Raw genomic sequence first — 21,242 nt, 5'->3', positions numbered from 1 at the left:
AAATTAAGTTTGGAAGTGGAAACGTGGGAAGCACGCGGTCGTGACGTAGAACTCCCGCGACGGCGCAGCAGGAAACAGACGTCTGTTGATCCAAAATGGCGTCCTTGATCCTTCAGTCTGGAGTGGGTTAGCATGAAACCTACCCGATTAAACCTCTTCTGACACGGTTCGGCTCTTTGTAGTCGGAATAATTCATTCGTATCATCAAGAAGAGTTCATCTAAACTAGCGGAGACGCGTTTAGATGCTGTGAGGTAAAGTAAACCTGCTGTTTTTCGAAAGTGAAAGTCATTAGCCGGTGCAGATCTGATACATCGCTTAAAAATATCTAGAAAAGCACAACAACTACAGAATTTATATTAATAACGACGCTAAATGTCTTCAGCACACTTTATTGAGCATCATGGCAGGTTTATTTCCATCCTAAAGCTTGAATCTGAGTCATAAAACCCGTGTTATTGATTATTATTGGATCACGTGATGAATTCATGCAGATCATTAGTACAAATATGGATTAGAAAAATACACAAAGATGCCATTTCTGACACTTTTAATGTTTAATAGTGATCTGTCGGGTGTTAATGAAAGTAACCTATTTTATTATTGTTTCGAGTAATTATTAGCTGGCACGAGTGTGTTTACTTCCGTTTAAAAATGTCCTTTCTCGTGTTTGATCTTGTGTCACTTCCTCCTGTGTTGAGGACAGATGTTCCTCTTTTTTTTCCAGGGACTGAACGTGCTCTGAATTAAGACACACTCTACTCGAGGTTAATTGTGTTTGCTTTAGGGAACTGGTTCACTAGAATATTAACTGTGTCAGTGCTCTCTCTCTCTCTGTGAGGAGTGTGTAACTATCTCTCACTCTGTGTGTGTGTGTGTGTAACTGTCTCTCTCTGCGTCTGTGTGTGTGTGTGACTCTCTATCTCTCTGTGTGTAACTCTGTGTGTGTGTGTAACTCTCTCTCTGTGAGGAGTGTGTAACTATCTCTCACTCTGTGTGTGTGTGTGTGTGTGTGTGTGTAACTGTCTCTCTCTGCGTCTGTGTGTGTGACTCTCTATCTCTCTGCGTGTAACTCTGTGTGTGTGTGTGTGTGAGAAACTCTCTATCTCTTTCTGTGTGTGTGTGTGTAACTCTCTCTCTTTGTGTGTGTGTGTGCATCTCTCTCTCTGTGTGTGTGTGTGTGTGTAACTCTGTCTCTATCTGCGTCTGTGTGTGTGTAACTCACTCTCTCTGTGTGTGTGTGTGTAACCCTCTCTCTCTGTGCGTGTGTGTGTGTAACTCTCTCTCTCTGTGCGTGTGTGTGTGTAACTCTGTGTGTGTGTGTGTAACTGTCTCTGTCTGTGTGTGTGTAACTCACTCTGTGTGTGTAACTCTGTTTGTGTGTGTAACTGTCTCTCTCTGCTTCTGTGTGTGTGTAACTAACTCTCTCTCTGTGTGTGTGTGCAACTCACTCTCTCTGTGTGTGTGTGTGTAACTCTCTCTCTCTCTCTCTGTGTGTGTGTGTGTGTGTGTGTGTGTGTGTGTGTGTGTGTAATTCTGTCTCTGCGTCTGTGTGTGTGTAACTCAGTCTCTCTGTCTGTGTGTGTTTTTGTGTGTAACTCACTCTCTTGGTGTGTGTGTAACTCTCTATCTCTTTCTGTGTGTGTGTTTGTGTGTGTAACTCTCTCTCTCTCTGTGTGTGTGTGTGTGTAACTCACTCTCTCGGTGTGTGTGTAACTCTATCTCTTTCTGTGTGTGTGTGTGTGTGTGTGTGTGTGTGTAACTCTCTCTCTCTCTTTCTCTATGTTAGGGTGTGTGTGTGTGTAACTCTCTCTCTCTTTCTGCGTGTGTGTGTGTTCAGGAGGAGATGGCGGGCCGTAGAGTCGAGTGTTTGTGGAAACATCATGTTATGGATCAGCTGAAGCAGAGAGACAGAGTTCAGCGTCAGGCCTTTGAGGAGATCATACACCAGTGTAAGACACACACTTTTTTTTGTGCATTAGGTATTGTTATGTGAGATGGAAGTGATTTTATTATTATTGTTATAGTTAATAATAACACTAATAATAAATTATTTTAATTCATTTTTGATTGTTGCTGATATGTTATTGCATTGATTGCAAATTGATAATAAATTAATAATAATAAAAAAGCATTATTGTAAATCTAAGATCATTCTAAAGAGATTAACAATATCTAAAATCTAAAAAAAATATTGATTTAATTGATTTGTATTAACAATCAAGAGTCTAAATCATACATATCTTCTTAACCACTGAATATTAAGGTAAAATAATAATAATATTTTCCAACAAATTAAATACAAATAAATATTCCTAGACATTTTTTTTTGTTTTTGTTTTATAATCTTCCAATATGTGTTTTCTGATGTCCTAAATGAAAAAAAAAATAATAATAATAATATAATGCATCTTCTTTTAAATTATTTTCCTGTCTGATACGATTTCTTTATCTAGTTTCTCTGGTTCTCTCTGTCTCCAGATAACCGGTTGTTAGAGAGGTCTGATCTTCAGGTTGTTTTTTCTGAACGTCTCCAGACCGAGAAATATGAGCATCAGAACAGACACGACCTCAGGTGCTCATAAAAGGAGAAAGGAGATAACGTGTGGAAAGAAGAACATTATCCAAATATGAATTATTGCATTATGAATACAAAAAAGTAACATGGTGTGTATGTGTTTGTGTGTGTGTGTGTGTGTGTGTGTGTGTGTGTTAGTCCGGGCGTCGAGGGCGGTCGCAGTGATTCCCTGCAGCAGGAAATGGCTCAGATGAGAATTAAACATCAAGAGGAGCTAACGGAGCTGCACAAGAAACGAGGAGAGGTGAACATTAATTTGCATTTCAACAGCCACATTTACATTTCAATACCTGTTCAGTATTCAGTATCTTGACCATTCTGCATCATCTGACTAGTTTTCATTCCTTGTCATGTGACTTGAGTATGAGTGTATTTAGACATGATTTTGTAGTAACATCTTAATAGCTCACTGCTTAAAATTCAACAGCAATGATAGCAAGTCCCTTTGGATAAAAGCATCTGCTAAATGACTAAATGTAATGTAAATGTAGCATTAGAATCGGTACCTTTATACTTCAAAATCAGTTTAAACTATCCACTTCATGGAATCAATTAAGTAATCATATTTAGTGGTTTACTGATATATCGGCCGATATTTGGCATTTTTCAAATGTATGCATTGGCCAATAAATTTTTCTGCTTGGACGATGTGTTCGATGCAGGACTTTTATTTTGACGGCTGAGAGTCCCAGAGCACTCATTCGTTTTGTTTATTTAATATTTATTTATTTCTGAAAAATACTTTTTCATCTAAAAGTATAAGCATTTTTCTTTTACACTTTTTTTTTTTTATTGATTGTCAAATTATTTCAAATTTCTTTTTCTATTGCTGTTAATTATATGTATACAATTTTATATACAAATGTATTTATTTTTCGTTTATTTTAAAAACAAATCTGTGTGGGAAACAGATTATTATAATTACCTAACTAATTAACTAACTATTTAAACTTAGTCGATATTTCTATCTCAAATTAATAATAAAAAAAATTGGATACATTTAAAAAAAATACTTATAACATTTTTCAAAAACACTTGTCAAAATTGCTAAAACATTAGATTAAATTAAAGTATAAAAAAAACTGAAAATATATATTTTTCAAGTTACTGTACAAGCAATTGCCAGTATTTAATATTATTTATATGCTATTATTTTTTTTAATTATGTTAGTTTATATTTATAATTATATGTGCTTTTATCATTTTTATTCGGATTAGCAAACATACAACAAAATTACTAAAACTTTAACTCACAATACAGTGAAAAACGGAATTATAAAAATTACAATTTAATTTAAAATATGAAAAAAAACTATAGTATCAGTGATACTAAAATAGCACTGGTGGAAAAACATGCCAATAAAACTATAATTTCTTTGTGTTTTTGCAGTTGGCTCAGAGCGTGATTGAACTAAACAACCAGATTCAGCAGAAAGACAAAGAGATCCAGAGTAATGAAGCCAAGTGAGTTCAGTGTGTGTGTGCTTTATGAATCTGATTGAGATCAGCGGTGTGTGACGGTTTCTCGTGTGTGTGTTTTGTCAGGATGCAGGAGTATCAGCATCAGATCTCTCATCTGGAAGGAGAGTGTCGCGATCTGCGCAACTCTCTGGCCGATCTGGAACGAGCCAATCAGACGCTTCGAGACGAGTACGATGCCCTGCAGATCACGTTCAGCGCCCTGGAGGAGAAACTACGGAAAACCACAGAGGACAATCAGGAGCTGGTGACACGCTGGATGGCCGAGAAAGCGCAGGAGGCCAACAAACTCAACGCTGAGAACGAGAAGGACACCAGGTCAGAAGCACACACCATTCAACTCAAGTTTCTAAAATACACTTTCTTTTGTACAAGCTTTAAGTGCATCATGTGTGTAAACGACCTCGTTAACGGCTCGTATTGATTGGTCAGTCGTTAAGGGTCGTTTAAAAACAATGGAAATAAGTGATTGGCCGCCACCCATCAGTTTATGACCATCTATGCTGAAAAAACAAGGGGCTTGTTTCCTGACCCTCCATGCAGAAATGAGCTCATTGTGATTCTCCTCCTGATTGGTTGTTTGAAACCGGCTGGGAGGGTTCGGTAGAGTTTAAATGTGTGTTAAACACACTGAAATCGTTGCAGACGCAGACAGGCGAAGCTTCAGAAGGATCTGGCGGAAGCAGCGAAGGAACCTCTTCCCATAGAGCCGTGAGTTTGTTTAGAAATATGTCTGCTAGGTACAGTGAGAATTTTACTCGACATACAGGGTTTGTGATATAGTAACATGGTCAATTTAAACCTTTTGATTCACAATCATAGTGGAAACACTCTTTGTGAGCACACTCTTTTTAAAATTATAAACTTTTGTATCTATTACAGTGTTATTTGCATGCTATTGTAGTATTTAATCATTTTGAATTGGCTTTTACGTTTTAGTAACTTTTAAAAATATTTATATTCAGCATTTAGATTTATAATTTGTTTTTCATTATTAATTGTATTAACATTAGTACTTAAACTGATTTATGGCAATTAGTTGTCAGCAGCATTTTAAATATTCATTTTTCAAGTGCTTTTCAGTTTTCATTATAATTAAAAAAATTTTTTTTAAGATTTCTATTTAAAAAAAAATTTTAATATATAATTTTAGTACTTAAACTTGTTTATAAGTTATTTTCCAAGGCAGCTTTTTTTTAAATTGAAGTGTTTCATGTTTAAGTTACTTTATTTACATCTTATTTTGGCTTTATTTCAAAAAAAGTTTTTTTATATGGTTTTATTTGTCATTAAAAACCAAGATAATACCTGCCAAGATTATATCATAGATATTTTCTGTTAATATTTATTCATTTGATTTGAATTTTGGGTAGTAGTTTTTACCTTTTATGAAGGTATATTGTTTATAACCATATCAAAATACAACACATCATCCTTTTTGTCAATTTTTTTTTTAAATGTATGAATTCAAGCCCTGGTGGATTTCTGTAGTGTTTGAGAATCCTGTTAAATAATTTTGAAATCTTACTGAATGTTGTTTTCTGATTGGTTTAGAGATGATGACATCGAAGTTCTCTCAGAGGATGCTGGGAAGGCAGCGGGTGAAACGTCACCGAGCAGACAGACCAGTCGCACTCCCAGGTGAACACACACACACACACACACACACACAGAGTCACAGATGTCCTCACTGAATGCAGTAACTGATGCTGTGTGTGTGTTTCTCAGCAGACGAGCGTCTCAGCCTCCTCCTGCTGGACTGCTGGATTCCATCTCTAATATCTTTGGGTATGTTTCAGTCTGTGTGTATGGACACAAATGTTTCTTTTTGTCTTCATTTTGTCCATAAAACTTGTCTAGAACATCTCCAGATCATATTTAAGCTCAAAATCTAAAGAAATAATCCTAAAATGTGCAAAAACACTTCTTATTTTGGTCTCGACATGTTTTTATTACTCTCTTCTGTGTGAGTGTGAGAGAGAGAGAGAGAGAGAGTGTATGTGTGTGTGAGAGTGAGTTAGTGTGTGAGAGTGTGTGTGCACGAGTGTGTGTTTGTGTGAGTGAATGAGAGAGAGAGTGTGTGAGTGAATGAGAGAGTGTATTTGTGTGCGTGAGTGTGTGTGTTTGTGTGTAAGAGTGAGTTAGTGTGTGAGAGTGTGTTTGCGAGTGTGTGTGTGTGTGAGAGAGAGTGTGTCTGAGAGTGTGTGAGAGAGTGTGAGTGAGAGAGCGAGAGAGTGTGTGTGTGTGTGTGCACGAGTGTGTGTTTGTGTGAGTGAGAGAGAGAGTGTGTAAGAGTGAGTGTGTGTGAGAGTGAGTTAGTGTGTGAGAATGTGTGTGTGTGTGTGTTGTGTGAGAGAGTGTGTGTGTGTGAGAGAGTGTGTAAGAGTGAGTGCGTGTGTGTGAGAGTGAGTTAGTGTGTGAGAGTGAGTTAGTGTGTTTGTGTGAGTGAGAGAGAGTGTGTGAGTGAATGAGAGAGAGTGTGTGTGTGTGTGTGCGAGTGTGTGTGTTTGTGTGAGTGAGAGAGTGTGTAAGAGTGAGTGTGTGAGAGTGAGTTAGTGTGTGAGAATGTGTGTGTTTGTGTGATAGAGTGAGTGAGAGAGAGAGAGTGTGTGTGTGTGTGTGTGTGTGTGTGTGTGTGCGTGTGTGTGAGAGTGAGTTAGTGTGTGAGAGTCTGTGTGTGTGTGAGAGAATTTGTGTGTGTGTGAGAGTGAGTTAGTGTGTGTTAGTGTGTGAGAGTGTGTGTTTGTGTGAGAGATTGTGAGTGAGAGAGAGAGTGTGTGTGTGTGTGTGCGTGAGAGAGGGAGTGTGTAAGAGTGAGTGCGTGTGTGAGAGTAAGTTAGTGTGTGAGAGTGTGTGTGTGTGTGTGTTTGTGTGAGAGAGAGAGAGAGAGAGTGTGTGTGTGTGTGTGTGTGTGTCTCATACTACACTCTCTCTGTGTCTGCAGCTTGTCTGATTCTGTCCAACCTGGTCTCGTCCCATCTGACTCCAGGTGATGTGTGTGTGTGTGTGTGTGTGAGAGAGAGAGAGAGGGATTCTGTGCTGATGTGAACCCAGAAGCATGCTAACAGAATTATATTTCAGAAGGGCTGTGAGATGGATTGTGGGTAACCGCTCCTCGATGTCTGCAGGCTGCCTGTTGCTCTGTGTGTAGTTGTGTGAGAGTTTTGGCTGGGTGGGTGATCTATCAGGTGAAACCACGAGCTGGGAGACACTATCAACTTTATATTGGTTTTGCATTCGCTGATTGAGTGATAATGTCTGGTATAATAGTGCATTTATTTAGTTATTATAAATAGTCAATTATAAGGTTTCCAGTGGGGCATCTGAAGCTCAGAAAAATTGTTTTACAATCAATGCAAATAAAAAAACACACGCATGTACACACACACACACAAAACTCATGTTAATCACAATTAAATGCATTTTTTTTTTTTTTCATTGAATTTTAAACAAGCTTTCAATTTGTTTGTATTTAGCCTTTATCATGTTTTATTAAACCACATTATTATCAAATTGTAAAAATAGTTAATTTGTGTGCATTTTATGCCATTAAAAAGTTATGATTTATTTCAGATGTCTATTAAATTGCAATTTATTACTCAGATTTTATACAATTATCATAATTTATAAATCTTATAACTTAAACAATTTGAGGGTACAATATATATTTTAAATACAGACAAGCATTTTCGGTTTGTATTACACACATCTATAAAAATGAAAGTGAGTTTTAAATATATCAGTATCATCACCCACCCAAACTGGCTGCATAGATTTGAGTTTGCTTGGAAGTGTCTGAGTTGCATTAGTTTTATTTGTGAGTCACAGAGGTGAGTTTTACATGCGATGCTATAAAACAGGTTTACAGATGCAGTTATAACCGCTTCAGTCCCTGAATGACCCTCTTTATGCGGATGCTCCAGACTTCAGCTCAGCCCGTGTGACACGTGCACTTTCTTTCCCTCAGAAGGCGTCGCTCGGTGAATTCGTTCGGCTCGTCTCCTGAAAGCGCGGAGGTGCCGTCATCCTGCGCTGATGTCCGAGTTCCCTCCACTGCGCTCCACGTCTTTGTGAGTGTCACTTTCACTCTTTCTCTTTCATGCATCCTTCACTTCTGATCTGCAGAGGTCAGGGTTTAAAGGTCAGTGATGTGATGTAAAAGGTCTGACATCCAGGTCTCCTCCCAGTCTGCTCGGCCCTCCCAGCAGCCCCTCTTAATTATTTCCCAGCATGCTTTAGTCGTGCATCGCTGGTTCGAGGTGGCGGCTGATACTTTGGACGTTTTTGCTGAATAAGAGTCTTTTAGAGAACCGATTGTGAACTCGACAGCGACGTCCAACAGAACGACGACACGAAGGAGGGCCAGACGGGAGGAGGACGTTATACTGGTGCATGATCTCAAGTTTTCAAGCTGAGACCTTTCAAACAAGCTTAAAACAGGAGGAAACCCGGTTAATTTGACTCATTTTGCTTTAGACTGTGAGTAAGTGGTAATTTGGTTGAATTTCCATTACGTTTGCAGTCAAAGTTTGGTGAATCTCATTGCTACAAGTTTTAAAAGCAACAACAGGAAACCTAAGTACATATTAGTGCACAGCACTGTAAATGTAAATTAATCGAATTAAATTGAATCCTTCTGTTGTGTTGCAGGTCAATTTGAACCACACTTTATTTTTCAAATTGCTTGAACTATTTATTTTTTTATAATTTTATGAATATTCCTGATTTAGGGTCATGAATGTGATTGCAAAGTTTCAACACTTTTGTGTCCCTGCAGCACAAAACCAGTCTTAAGTCATTCAAAAAATACATTGTATGGATCAAAATTCATATATCACAAAAAAAATCCATTTTTATTTTATGCCCAAAATCATTAGGAAATTAAGTAAAGATCATGCTCCATAAAGATTTTATGTAAATTTCTGACCGTAAAATATCAAAACTTAATTTTTGATTAGTAATTTGCATGGCTAAGAACTTAATTTGAACAACTGTAAAGATAATTTTCTCAATATTTAGATTCTTTGCACCCTCAGATTCCAGATTTTCAAATACCGTATTTTTCGGACTATAAGTTGCACCTGAGTATAAGTCGCATCAGTCAAAAAATACATCATGATTAGGAAAAAAACATATATAAATCACTATACTATGGACTATAAGTCGCATTTATTTAGAACCAAGAGAAAACATTACCGTCTACAGCCGGTACCAATCACTGAGCAGCAGAGAGCGCCCTCTGGCGGCTGGAGACGGTAATGTTTTCTATTGGTTCATTTCTCTCTGTTCATGTCAAATTAATTTTGATAAATAAGTCGCACCTGACTATAAGTCGCAGGACCAGTCAAACTATGAAAAAAAGTGCGACTTATAGTCCGGGAAAATACAGTAGTTGTATCTCAGCCAAATATTATTGCCTCTTAATAAACCATACATCGATGGAAACATTATTTATTCAGCATTCAGATGATGTATTGATCTCTATTTAAAAACAATGGCCCTTATGATTGGTTTTTTGCTCCAGGGTCACATGTGTTTTGGAAAGGCTGTTCAAATTCTGTCTGGACTCCAATTGACTTTTTCCATTGGTTTCCATACAATTTGCCATGAAATAATTTCACAAAAAAAGATGGAAATAATTGTATTTGTTTTGTGTGTGCAGATAATTTAGAACATAAAAATAGGTGGGTTAAAATGACCCTTATAAATTTATGAAATTTGAAAATGTGAAGTAACAAATAAAAAAGATAAAGCCATTATATACATAAATTGTCATTGCAATATATGTGTAGTATACATTGTATATCTGTATGGATTTATTTTATATTTTAAAATTGAATGCAATTTGCATATCTCAAATAAAATTAGTTCTTATAAATCACATTCTCAAAATATCACTATTTATAATTTAATAGATACGCATTTTTGCAAACACATTACATAAAAAAAAAGGTTTATTCACAACGTAAAGAATGCATGCATCTATTAATTTCTCGTATTTCGTTTTTTAGACAGGCTACAATAAAGCTTTTCTGTTTTTACATAAATCTGTAGTGCCAGTTTATTTATTTGTGCATGATTTGCATGGAAATCAACACAAACCCCACATTATCAGGCGGATTGAATCTCCTAAAGCAGAAGGGTAAAACTCAAAACCGTTTGTGTTTGTGTGTAGGACGCCCACGATGGAGAAGTGAACGCCGTGAGGTTCAGTCCTGGTTCCCGTCTGCTTGCCACGGGAGGAATGGACCGCAGGGTGAAGCTCTGGGAGGTCGCTTCTGGTACTGTACACCTGTATTATCATTCACCGTTTCATCAGGGTTCAGAGGTCAGTGATGAGATGTAAAAGGTCTGAAGCCTCCGTCTCCTTCCCGTCCTCCCGTCCCTCCCAGCAGCCTCTCTTCATTCGGTCCAGCTTGCTCTAGTCGTGCATCGCTGGTTGCAGGAGGCGGCTGATATTTCGGACGTTTCTGCTGTATATATAGAGTCTTTTAGAGAATAAGAAGGCTTTATAACAGCAGCGTCAGACAGAAGCACGACACACAGGAGGGCCGGACTGAAGGAGAACGCCTGACAGGCTCATGATCTCAAGTTTTCAAGCTGAGACCTTCAGTCGTTTCAATGTGGAAGTTATGCAGTTTCACAAGGTTTAATGAAACAACTGCAGAACCAGGATCTGTTAAGCTTCAGTAGGTGTTCAGCTCTTGTCTGTGTGGGGTTATAAAAGCTTCTTTTGTTTCTCCAGGGCGTTGTGAACCTAAAGGTGCGCTGACGGGCAGTAATGCTGGAATCACCAGTATAGAGTTTGACAGTGCGGTGAGTTATTGTCTACTTTATTATTAACATAACATCTTTAAATAAGTGTAGATGCTGCTGATAAAAGAGAAGAATATGTGATATGCCAACATAGAGCCCTGTGGTGTCCCTAATGCAGAAAACACAGACGGAATCAAGGAAATCCATCATTTACTGATGAAGCTTAAGATATAATTTGGTGGATTTTGGGCAAATTTTTGGATTAATAAATCAATTTGAGGGTCATAAGCATTTCACCATTTTATTTGATAAAAATTATCCTTATAAAGGTCTTAAGTTCCTTACTGCAAGATTGATTATTGTGAAAAATAGTAGTTATTTTTTATTAATTTAATATTTGATTAACATTAAATGTATGTTCATTTTAAACTTTTCAACAGGTTTCAACTTTAAATGCATCTGGATTTTTTTTATGAGAATTGTAAAAAATTGCAAACTAAATGTTAATTTAATTAAATATTAATTACATTAATATTACTAGACTAATACTTAATATTTAACTCTTAAGTGCTTCACTACAAGCCAGAAAATTACATTTGGTTTAACTTGGCAGAAATGTCACTATTTTTTTATAATAATAATAATAATAAATAATTAATTTTATAATAATTTTTTTTAAGTAAATAAAAAACAATATTCTTTTTTTTTTTACCGCAGGGTGAAGTTAGTTGGTTAGTTTTTAGAATATTAAATTGTTAAAGTTTAATGAATTCAATTGATTTAAACAAGATATTTGATTTAAAATAATTTTTAAAGAACCCAGAAAATATTATATAGAGAACTGAATTTGGGGTGAAAATAAAAATGTATATCATATGGCCATAAAGACCTGATAAAATGAGAATTGCAAATTGTCCATATTTTGTTATTGGTGGAAAAAAAGTTTGGGTTGCAAAATATTCTTAAAGTCAGCAATTTTTTACAAATGCATGTTATTGATCTTATTGTGATCGAGTCAACAAACATTTATATTATACTTCTCAACAGAGCCATGATTTGCTACTAATTATAACTCAGAGGATACAGTCATTGTTTATAATATCGGCTAAGCTGACATTTTCATTCAAGAGAGTATTTTATTGTACAAAACATTTACTTTTAATCATTCAGCTGATGCTTTACAAAGGTGTGTACACACAAAATGCTTATGCATCCATTTAAATGCATGTATCTGCTAAATATTTCAACTGTCTTAGGAGTTAGAGAGAGAGAGAATTAAAAGGGTCTTAATTTCAGACCATCAATCTTTCTAAAACAGCGATATGTGGTGCATGTGTTGAACACAGATGAAAGAGAGGTGTGTGTTACTGTGGTGACTGACAGCAGTGTGTTTGTGCTCTCAGGGCTCGTATCTACTGGCTGCGTCGAATGATTTCGCCAGCAGAATCTGGACGGTTGATGACTTCAGGCTGCGGGTGAGCCACATGCGTACTAACATATAATCAAAGACTGAGCAGTTGTTTTAGTCTAAATGCATGTTTAGCTGGAAATGTTACAAAGGTTTAAAGTCTTATTGACAATAAAGTGTCTTTTATTGTTCATGCATTTAATTATTGATGATTTCAGTGTTTTTTTTTTTTTTGTGTCAGAAATAATCAAACATACGGTGGCATTTTAAGGCCAAGTTGAAAAAATTTTACGAGATTACAAGATTCAAGTCTGAAAACTTCGAGAATAACATAAAAAAAAAACTTAGTGAATAAAGTTTACTTTAAACTCTTCATATTTCGACTTTATTCTTGTAGTAGGCCTATAACGAGTTTATTCTCGTAGTATTTTAACTTTGTTCTGGTATTTTGACTTTATTCTCATAGTATTACGACTTTATGCTCGTAGTATTAACATAGTATTGCTACTTTATTCTCGTAGTATTTCGACTTTATTCTTGTAGTAGGCCTATAACGAGTTTATTCTCGTAGTATTTTAACTTTGTTCTGGTATTTCGACTTTATTCTCCTAGTATTACGACTTTATTCTTATAGTATTATTAATTTATTATCTTAATTTTTAAATTTATTCTCATATTTCTACTAGGGGTGTCCATGGTTAACCGGTTAACCGATTAACCGTTAAAAATTGTGTAACCGAGTGAAACATTTTGCTCGGTTAAGTGACGTCAATGGCGTGCATTGAATTTAGTTGTAATACATTTTTGCACCACCAGAGACCGCCAGAGCGCTCCCAGACATTTGTAATGTCCACAAGAAGAAGTCATTTTTCTAATATGAAGCGGGCTAATACGAGTGATGGGGCAAAATGCAAGTATTGCAATACAGTGCTTAGATAAACTTCAAGTACAACCTCGTTGTTGTAATCTCAACAGCCAACACCCGGGCATCATTAGGCCGGTCAGGACACACTGGATGCGTGGCGAAAGCATCTCAGCTGCGTGGCGTGTCTGTTTTTAATTCGGTTCCCATGTTAACCGGTTAGAGCTTGCCGACGCGTGCATGCTAGAAATAGAACCGACGCCTTGTTGGAAGCGTTTCCAGGCAAAGTATAATAGGAAAATATGTTTATATGTCATTTTGTACAAAAATACATATTCATGACATTTTGATATTTGAAAGTCTATAGGTTGACATAAATTCAGATATAAATGTAATTTAAATAAATAAATAATTATCGCTTTTCAAATATTGTACGTGTCAAACATAGTCATAGTCATAGCCTTAGCGAGGCGGCCGCGGAGTCTGCTTGTTACCTTTTGCCTTATACATTTTAGGCTTATTCTCAAATTCAGATTGTGTTAATGGGCGGCATTATTAGGCAGTTTTAATAGGACAATTTGACCGGAGAGATTAAATTTTGTCGGACATTCCTTTTTTTTTTTCGGCCAATGTCCGGAAATTACTATGGTTATGGTTACTATGGCACACTATGGTTAACCGAGTATTAACCGCTAAGGGCCTCGGTTAACGGTTAATGAAAAACTTGAGAACGTGCAGCCCTAATTTCTACTTTATTCTCGTAGTTTACAACTTTATTCTCGTAGTATTAAGGTAGTATTGCTATTTTATTCTCATAGTATTTCGACTTTATTCTCGTAGTATTACGACTTTATTCTCCGTGTATTACGACTTTATTCTCGTAGTATTACGACTTTATTCTCCTAGTATTACGACTTTATTCTCCTAGTATTACAACTTTATTCTTATATTATTATGAATTTATTCTCTTAATTTTAAAATTTATTCTCGTATTTCGACTTTATTATCGTAGTTTACAACTTTATTCTCGTAGTTTACGACTTTATTCTCATAGTATTCTCGTAATATTACAACTTTATTCTCGTTGTATTTCGACTTTATTCTTGTAGTATTTCGCCTTTATTCTCGTAGTTTACAACTTTATTCTCGTAGTATTTCGACTTTATTCTCATAGTAATTTGACTTTATTCTCATAGTATTTCGACTTTATTCTCGTAGTTTACAACTTTATTCTTGTAGTATTTCAACTTTATTCTCATAGTATTCTCATAGTATTTCGACTTTATTCTCGTAGTTTACAACTTTATTCTCGTAGTATTACAACTTTATTCTCGTAGTATTCTCGTAATATTTCGACTTTATTCTCGTAGTATTACGACTTTATTCTCATAGTATTTCAACTTTATTCTCGAAATCTTTTTTTTTTTTTTTTTACGTGGCACTAAAACGTCGTCGTACAAACATTATATCCATTCAACTTAAAAAAAAAAAAAAATGCAGCTGCAGCAAACTTGCAAGTTTTATTTGTTGGGTCATAGGTCAGTGATGTGATGTAAAAGGTCTGATGTCCAGCCCTTCTTTCAGTCTTCTCGCCCTCCCAGCCTGCCCTGTTGATTTTCCCAGCATGCTCTAGTTGTGCATCCCTGGTTTGATGTGGCGGCTGATATAATGGATGTTTCTGCTGCATAAAAGTTTTTCTAGAGAATCCAGTGAGACTCTTGACAGAAGCATCCCACAGAAACACGACACACAGGAGGGCTTGACTGAATGAGGCTGGTCAGCTGATCTCAAAAATCATTCTGAGACCTGAATCTGTGCTGAACTGAATCTCGTTTTCTACTAGAAACAACACACCTTAAAATATTTAATTTGTTGTGTTTGTCTTTTCCAAAAGCACACGCTCACAGGGCACAGCGGGAAGGTTTTATCCGCACGGTTTCTCCTCGATTACACTCGGATCGTCTCCGGCAGCTACGATCGAACGCTCAAGCTCTGGGATTTACGCAGCAAAGTCTGTAAGAGACTCTTAGTATTTACACTTCTTCTTAAATGACATTATGAATTAATGTTCATTTAATTGAATAGTCATTATTATTTTTATATATATATTTTTTTATTTTTATATATTTTTTAATATTTTAATAATTTAATATCACATTAATGTTTGTTTAACATTGAATTAAAATTAAATATTAGTTCATTTTCAAGTTTTCAACAGGTTTTAACTTTAAATGCATCAGAATGTCTAATGAGAATTGTAAAAAAAATTGCAAATTAAATACTAATATTAATAACATTATTATAACATTAATATAAGTTCATTTAGTTTTTAAAATTAATATCAATTTAGTTTAACATTACATTAATTCTTGATTAAATATTACTTCATTTTAAACAAAAAATAGCAAATTAAATACTAATATTAATAACATTATTATAACATTAATATTAGTTGATTTTGTTTTTTAAATATCAATTTAGTTTAACATTACATTAATGTTTGATTAAATATTAGTTCATTTTAAACTTAACTACAGGTTTCAACTTTAAATGCATCAAAATTTCTAATAAGAATTTTATTCTAAATATGAATATTAATTTATTTATCCAAATATTACATCAATATTTAATTAATATTAAATATTAGTTCATTTTGTTTTAATTTGATTAATTATTTTTAAAATAATATCAATTTAGTTTAATATTACATTAATACTCTGATCAAATTTAATTAGCATTAAATATTAAGTTTTCAACTTTTCAACCGGTTTCAACTTTAAATGCATCAGAATTTCCAATGAGAATTGATTATTTTTTAATTTAATTAAATTAATTTTAACTACATTAATATTTAATGAGCAGAAACAGACAGAACTAAAATGTGAGAAAGTAACTAGTTTTCTGGTAGCTGATGTTTTATTGAACAGTTATTTCATGAGAATTGCTGGTTGTTTTTAATTGTCTTGAAGTATGTAATAAGACGCTCTCTTTGTCTCAGGCATGAAGACAGTGTTTGCTGGCTCTAGCTGTAATGACATCGTCTGCACGGAGCAGTGTGTGATGAGCGGACACTTCGATAAGAAGATTCGTTTCTGGGACATCAGGTGAGTGGTGATCTGACCGGAGAAGACGTAGAGTTAGGATGCAGTGCTCCGATCACTAATATCTCTGGTGTTTAGGTCTGAGAGTACCGTTCATGAGCTGGAGCTGCTGGGACGCATTACATCTCTGGATCTCAATCACGACCGGACCGAGCTGCTGAGCTGCTCTCGTGACGATCTGGTGAAGATCATCGATCTGCGCAGTAATGCAGTGCGACAGACGTTTAAGTGCGTTCCTCACAGCTTCTTCACTGTTTAATAGCTGTTATTGCTTCTATTGTTCTCATTTGGAAGTCGCTGTGGATAAAAGCGTGTGCTAAATGTACAATGTACTTAAAATGCATGGAGATTTTTCATAAAAATGCTCATTTTTGTTTCTCTCCTGTGCTTCTGCAGTGCTCAAGGCTTCAAGTGTGGTTCAGACTTCACCAGAGTCACGTTCAGGTGAGAGCAGTCAAGTGCATGAGTTTGTCTTTTTTTTTCATATATATATATATGTTCTTGAGGAAATCCTGTCTACTCATCATAGCTTTCGTTCAGCTCATGAAGCAGGTGAATCAGCTGACTGCTTCTGTAATGCACGTGTACGAGCTCTGAGTGTGTGTGTGTGTGTGTGTTTTCAGTCCTGATGGGAGTTATGTGGCGGCTGGTTCTGCAGACGGCGTTCTGTACATCTGGAACGTTCTGACGGGGAAACTAGACAAGACCCTTGATAAGGGTCACAGGTGAGCAGGACAAACACACTCTCTCTCTCTCTCTCTCTCTCTCTCTCTCTCTCTCTCTCTCTCTCTCTCGCACACACTCTCACAAGCGCACAAGTCACACACAATACATGCACAAATACACACTCTCTCACACACACGCACACTCAAGCACACACACACACATGCACACTCACACACACACATATATGCACAAATACACACTCTCTCACACACACGCACACTCACACACACACACACATGCACAAATACACACTCTCTCACACACGCACACTCAAGCACACACATGCACACTCACACACACACATGCACAAATACACACTCTCTCACACACACGCACACTCACACACACACACACATGCACAAATACACACTCTCTCACACACGCACACTCAAGCACACACATGCACACTCACACACACACATGCACAAATACACACACGTGACTAAAGCACAAACACACTCTCACACAAACGCACACACACACACTCCCTCACAAATACACACTCATAATCGCTCACACAACACATGCACAATCATACACAAACACGCACACACTCCCTCACACATGCACACTCATAGTCATGCACACACACAACACATGCATATACACTCACACAAACACTCACACACACAATACATGAACAAGCACGCACAAACACATGCACACACAGCACATGCCCACACACACACATACACTCTCTCTCACTCACTCAAACACACACACAACACACGCACACAATCACGCACAAACACAGACAAAAAGGCCTTAGTTTAAACTCGCCCTTCTGCCTTTAAAGGGGTAGTTCTTCCCAAAATGAAGATTCTGTGATTAATGACTCACCCCCAAACCCGTAAGACCCTCGTTCATCTTCAGAACCCAAATCAAGATTTTTTGGATGCAATCCGAGAGCTTTCTGACCATGCATCGACTGCTTTGAAACTGAAACGTTCAAGTCCCAGAAAGGCAGTAAGAAGATGGTTAAAATAGTCCATGTGACATCAGTGGTTCAACCGTAATGTTAGGAAACTGAAGCTGCGTGAATTCTATTTGTGCACAAAGAAATCCAACGTCATTACTTTATTAAACAATTCTTGTTTTGTTTTTTTGTAAAATGATTTAAAATATAATTGAGATAGGTTGGATGTTGTATTTTCAAATGTGGAGGTCTTGCTCATACGGGACATTTACATCTAGAGACCTGCAAAGATAGTATTCTTAGTATGTCCTTCTGAACATACCTGTGTTTATGAATAATGCACAGCTGTACAAATGCATGGTTCTTTCTGTCCTGTCTGTAGTTCTGCCATAAACTCGGTGTCCTGGTCTCCATCGGGTGTGTACGTGGCCAGCGTTGAGAAAGGAAGCAAGGCCGTGCTCTGGTCTGACATGTGATTGGATGAAACGGACTGTGACTACAGAAGGAGAGTGAGCCCACCCTCACGTCCCACCGGCCTCTTGAACTACCTTTCCCACAATGCCATCTGTTCGGCTGTCTGTGTATGTGTGATTGGACAGCACCGTACACGTGTAATACATATTTATATCATCTTTCATGTACTCTGTCTCACACACACTCGATGTGAGTTGATGGAGATCACTGTGACTCTCACTGTCCTACACGACTCTTACTGCTTATTTTAACACGGCTCTAAAATAGTGTGTGTTTGTGTGTGTTTACGGTCAGAGTTTATGCTCTGCTTTTTGCAGATACAGGCCATTAAGCTGTGTGTTTGTGTCTGAGTGTGTGTGTGTGTGTGTGTGTGTTTGTGTGTTGGATGCAGTTCCAGTTGAACTCTATAGATGGCACTGTTCACAATTTGTTTTTTCCTAGAGCAGAAATCCCGTATCTCCCTTTTTTACAGTCTTGAATAAAAGGCATGTATTGAACGGTGACCCAATTCTCTTTAGGGTGAGACTCACAAAGAAATGTCTATTTTCTGATAAAATCAAATGAAAATATTTTGTTCAAAGAAAATGGGAGGCATCCCTTTTTTATGATCATTTGCATTGACATTTTGGCGTATTTAAACACATTTTACCCTCATATTCTGTATCGCAAAAAATGTTATGAATGAAAAAATACATTGTTATACAGAAATAATCTTCCTGTCCATAAAGTGTTTTCTTTATTAAAATCTGCATAAATTAAAACCAGTAAAGCTGCCATTGTTATTTAGTTATAAAAAATATATTTTATTTTATTTTATGTAATTATAATTTATTTTATATAATTATTTCCAAATGAAAGTTTTTTTGGATTGTAGTAATTGTGTTCATGTATAAAATATGGAAAATAAATGTAAAAATTCTGAAATATAATTCTGAATTCTTTAATTTTCTTTAGGCAGAACATAAATTCTATTAAATTGCAGAATATTTTGGGTGAAAATGTGTTTAGATAAAAAACAAAAAACAATGTACATGCATAAAATAATATAAAAAATATGAATAAAAATACATTTTTACTATAAAAAAATAATTAAAAAAGACTTTTTTATGCAAAAGTTGTTTCTTTATTTTGATTTCTAGGTCAAAGTAAGCATCACTTAATTTTGTGAGATTACCCATATGTTGATTTTAATGCTCTAATTTTTTGTCACTTTAAAAAAAAAAAATGTTTTGCCGTGCATGAAATTCAAAGATATTTCCCACAATTCTTTCCTATGTTTGACATGTTTATTTGAATCTGCTGATTAATAGGTGTCAGTTCAGTAGAGCAAATGATTTATGAAGCATAGTAGTTTATTTCCTGATACCATAGTTGATTTGACACAATTGAAAACGAGACCAATCACAGCACTCTTTGCCCTAAGCCCCTCCCCTCAGATCCCGTGTGTGTGTGTGTGTGTTGAACTGGTGTACGATGCATGCAATGACGCAGTACGTGTGCGGTGAGAAGTGTGTGTATGTGTGTGTGTTTTAGTGGAGAAAGTGATGCTCTTGTTCTTTATCTTTATTTTATTTCTATTTCATGCATACTCAGCTCATATCCTGACAGCGTTTCCTCCGAGCATGACGTCTGTTTCAAATACTGTATCAAACTCTCCTTGAGCTACTTTTCAAAGGATAACAAGTGCACTTGTGGTTCGCCGTGACGCTTTCATTGAATATAAGACTGTAAAGCTCCTTCATACGCCACTGAACACTATATCTGAAGCATCTGGCTGATTTTAAGACACTCGCGTCCCCTCGTGCTCAACATCTGTCGCGGTGCCTAGCAAGTGCACTTGGTTTCAGTTGGAGGGGACTGCATACTTTATAAATGACTTGTGGGTGTGGCTTGTGTTTAGCTCCGCCCTCTCCAATGCATATGTGGGTGGGGCTGAGAGTGGGCCGGCTTAAGCGGACTGTGGGAGATAATTGTTGCTAATGTATATGAGGTCTCTGTATATGTCTGCTTAATGTTTGCACACCATAAAATGTGTGGGACGATGCTTGCGTTTGTTTGGTCTTTTCTCTGATTTTTTAAAAAGGGAAATTCACGCATGAGTGTGTAAAATGAGATGGGTGCATAATCCCATGATCTGACATCAGATGTCAGACTGCTGAGATTGACAACACAGTCTTAAATCACAGGCTTTATCGATCTACAAACACCTCTTTCTTTAATCACCCACAAGCATGCATTATTTAATAGATCATTCCAATCCTGTGTTCTGATTGGTCAGTATTCCAGAAAGAGATCAACAGTTAACCTTAGTTAATATGAAAACAATAGATCTACTAGTATTATAACAATAATAAAAAATAAAAATTGTTTTTATAATGTTCAGTCCATATGTCTTAGTCTTCTGAAAAGATACTGTTAAAGATGAACAAGGTTCTATTTGTTTACATTCAATTACATTAGTTAATATAATTATTCAAAAAAACATAGCATTTATTAGTCTTAATGCTGATTTTAACATTTAGTAATTAATGATTTACAATAAATTATATTTAAATAATTGTATATTATTTACTTTTTATAATTATTGTTGTTGTAAAATTATATAATTAATCAAATCAAAAATAATATATATGGTTAAATGACAAAAGATAATATTTTAATAATTTATTTGATTCATTTTTTAATCATTATTATTAAATATAAAATATTAGAAAAAAATATTTTGAAATTAATCAAATGAAAACAGTATATTTAATTTGATATTATTTTAATTATGTACATTTAATGAGCCTAAGCTTACATAAACTAATAATGAATTGTATTTTTTATTAATGTGTATTTTTTATTAATGTGTATTTTTATTAATGTGTTTTTATTTTAACCTTTTTATTTATTATTTTTTTTTCCACGTATAATTTTTTTGTCAAAAACAGACTAAAAGCT

At 35.7% G+C, this 21,242-nt stretch overlaps 1 protein-coding gene and 3 non-coding genes across 12 annotated transcripts; all 4 read left to right on the top strand.

The window, feature by feature from the left end:
- Positions 1-60: 60 nt before the first annotated feature.
- LOC113080032 (autophagy-related protein 16-1-like) lies at positions 61-20,343 on the top strand. Of its 9 annotated transcripts, XM_026252280.1 has the most exons (21): positions 67-253; positions 727-766; positions 1,840-1,951; positions 2,481-2,574; positions 2,716-2,821; positions 3,968-4,041; positions 4,123-4,374; positions 4,702-4,767; positions 5,611-5,697; positions 5,785-5,844; positions 7,001-7,045; positions 8,024-8,126; positions 10,232-10,337; positions 10,802-10,872; positions 12,216-12,287; positions 14,977-15,097; positions 16,081-16,186; positions 16,262-16,411; positions 16,580-16,627; positions 16,807-16,908; positions 18,208-20,343. In XM_026252280.1, the coding sequence occupies exons 3-21, from the start codon at positions 1,846-1,848 to the stop codon at positions 18,299-18,301; spliced, it is 1,863 nt and encodes a 620-aa protein (XP_026108065.1). In that variant the 5' UTR covers positions 67-253; positions 727-766; positions 1,840-1,845; the 3' UTR covers positions 18,302-20,343. The 9 variants fall into 9 exon arrangements, with proteins under 9 accessions (XP_026108068.1, XP_026108066.1, XP_026108067.1 ...); XM_026252283.1 differs by lacking the exon at positions 727-766 and having other exon boundaries at positions 61-253; positions 5,788-5,844; positions 8,027-8,126; XM_026252281.1 differs by lacking the exon at positions 727-766 and having other exon boundaries at positions 61-253; positions 5,788-5,844.
- Positions 8,197-8,475, top strand: LOC113080033 (small Cajal body-specific RNA 6). Its single transcript, XR_003281794.1, has one exon.
- On the top strand, positions 10,384-10,664 carry LOC113080034 (small Cajal body-specific RNA 6). Its single transcript, XR_003281795.1, has one exon.
- Positions 14,620-14,889, top strand: LOC113080035 (small Cajal body-specific RNA 6). The gene has a single exon (XR_003281796.1).
- Positions 20,344-21,242: the final 899 nt, after the last annotated feature.

Source organism: Carassius auratus, unplaced genomic scaffold (genome assembly GCF_003368295.1).
Source record: "Carassius auratus strain Wakin unplaced genomic scaffold, ASM336829v1 scaf_tig00030136, whole genome shotgun sequence".
Classification (NCBI taxonomy): domain Eukaryota; kingdom Metazoa; phylum Chordata; class Actinopteri; order Cypriniformes; family Cyprinidae; genus Carassius; species Carassius auratus.
Note: the sequence above shows the minus strand (reverse complement) of the source record. Positions and strands in the feature narration are given on the sequence as shown.

Bases quoted from the DNA above. Each gene is read 5' to 3' on its own strand.
- LOC113080032 (XM_026252279.1), top strand. From the start codon at position 1,846: ATGGCGGGCCGTAGAGTCGAGTGTTTGTGGAAACATCATGTTATGGAT. The intron at 4,375-4,701 runs GTCAGAAGCACA...AAATCGTTGCAG, and splicing joins GAGAACGAGAAGGACACCAG to ACGCAGACAGGCGAAGCTTC. The intron at 5,698-5,784 runs GTGAACACACAC...TGTGTTTCTCAG, and splicing joins CAGACCAGTCGCACTCCCAG to CAGACGAGCGTCTCAGCCTC.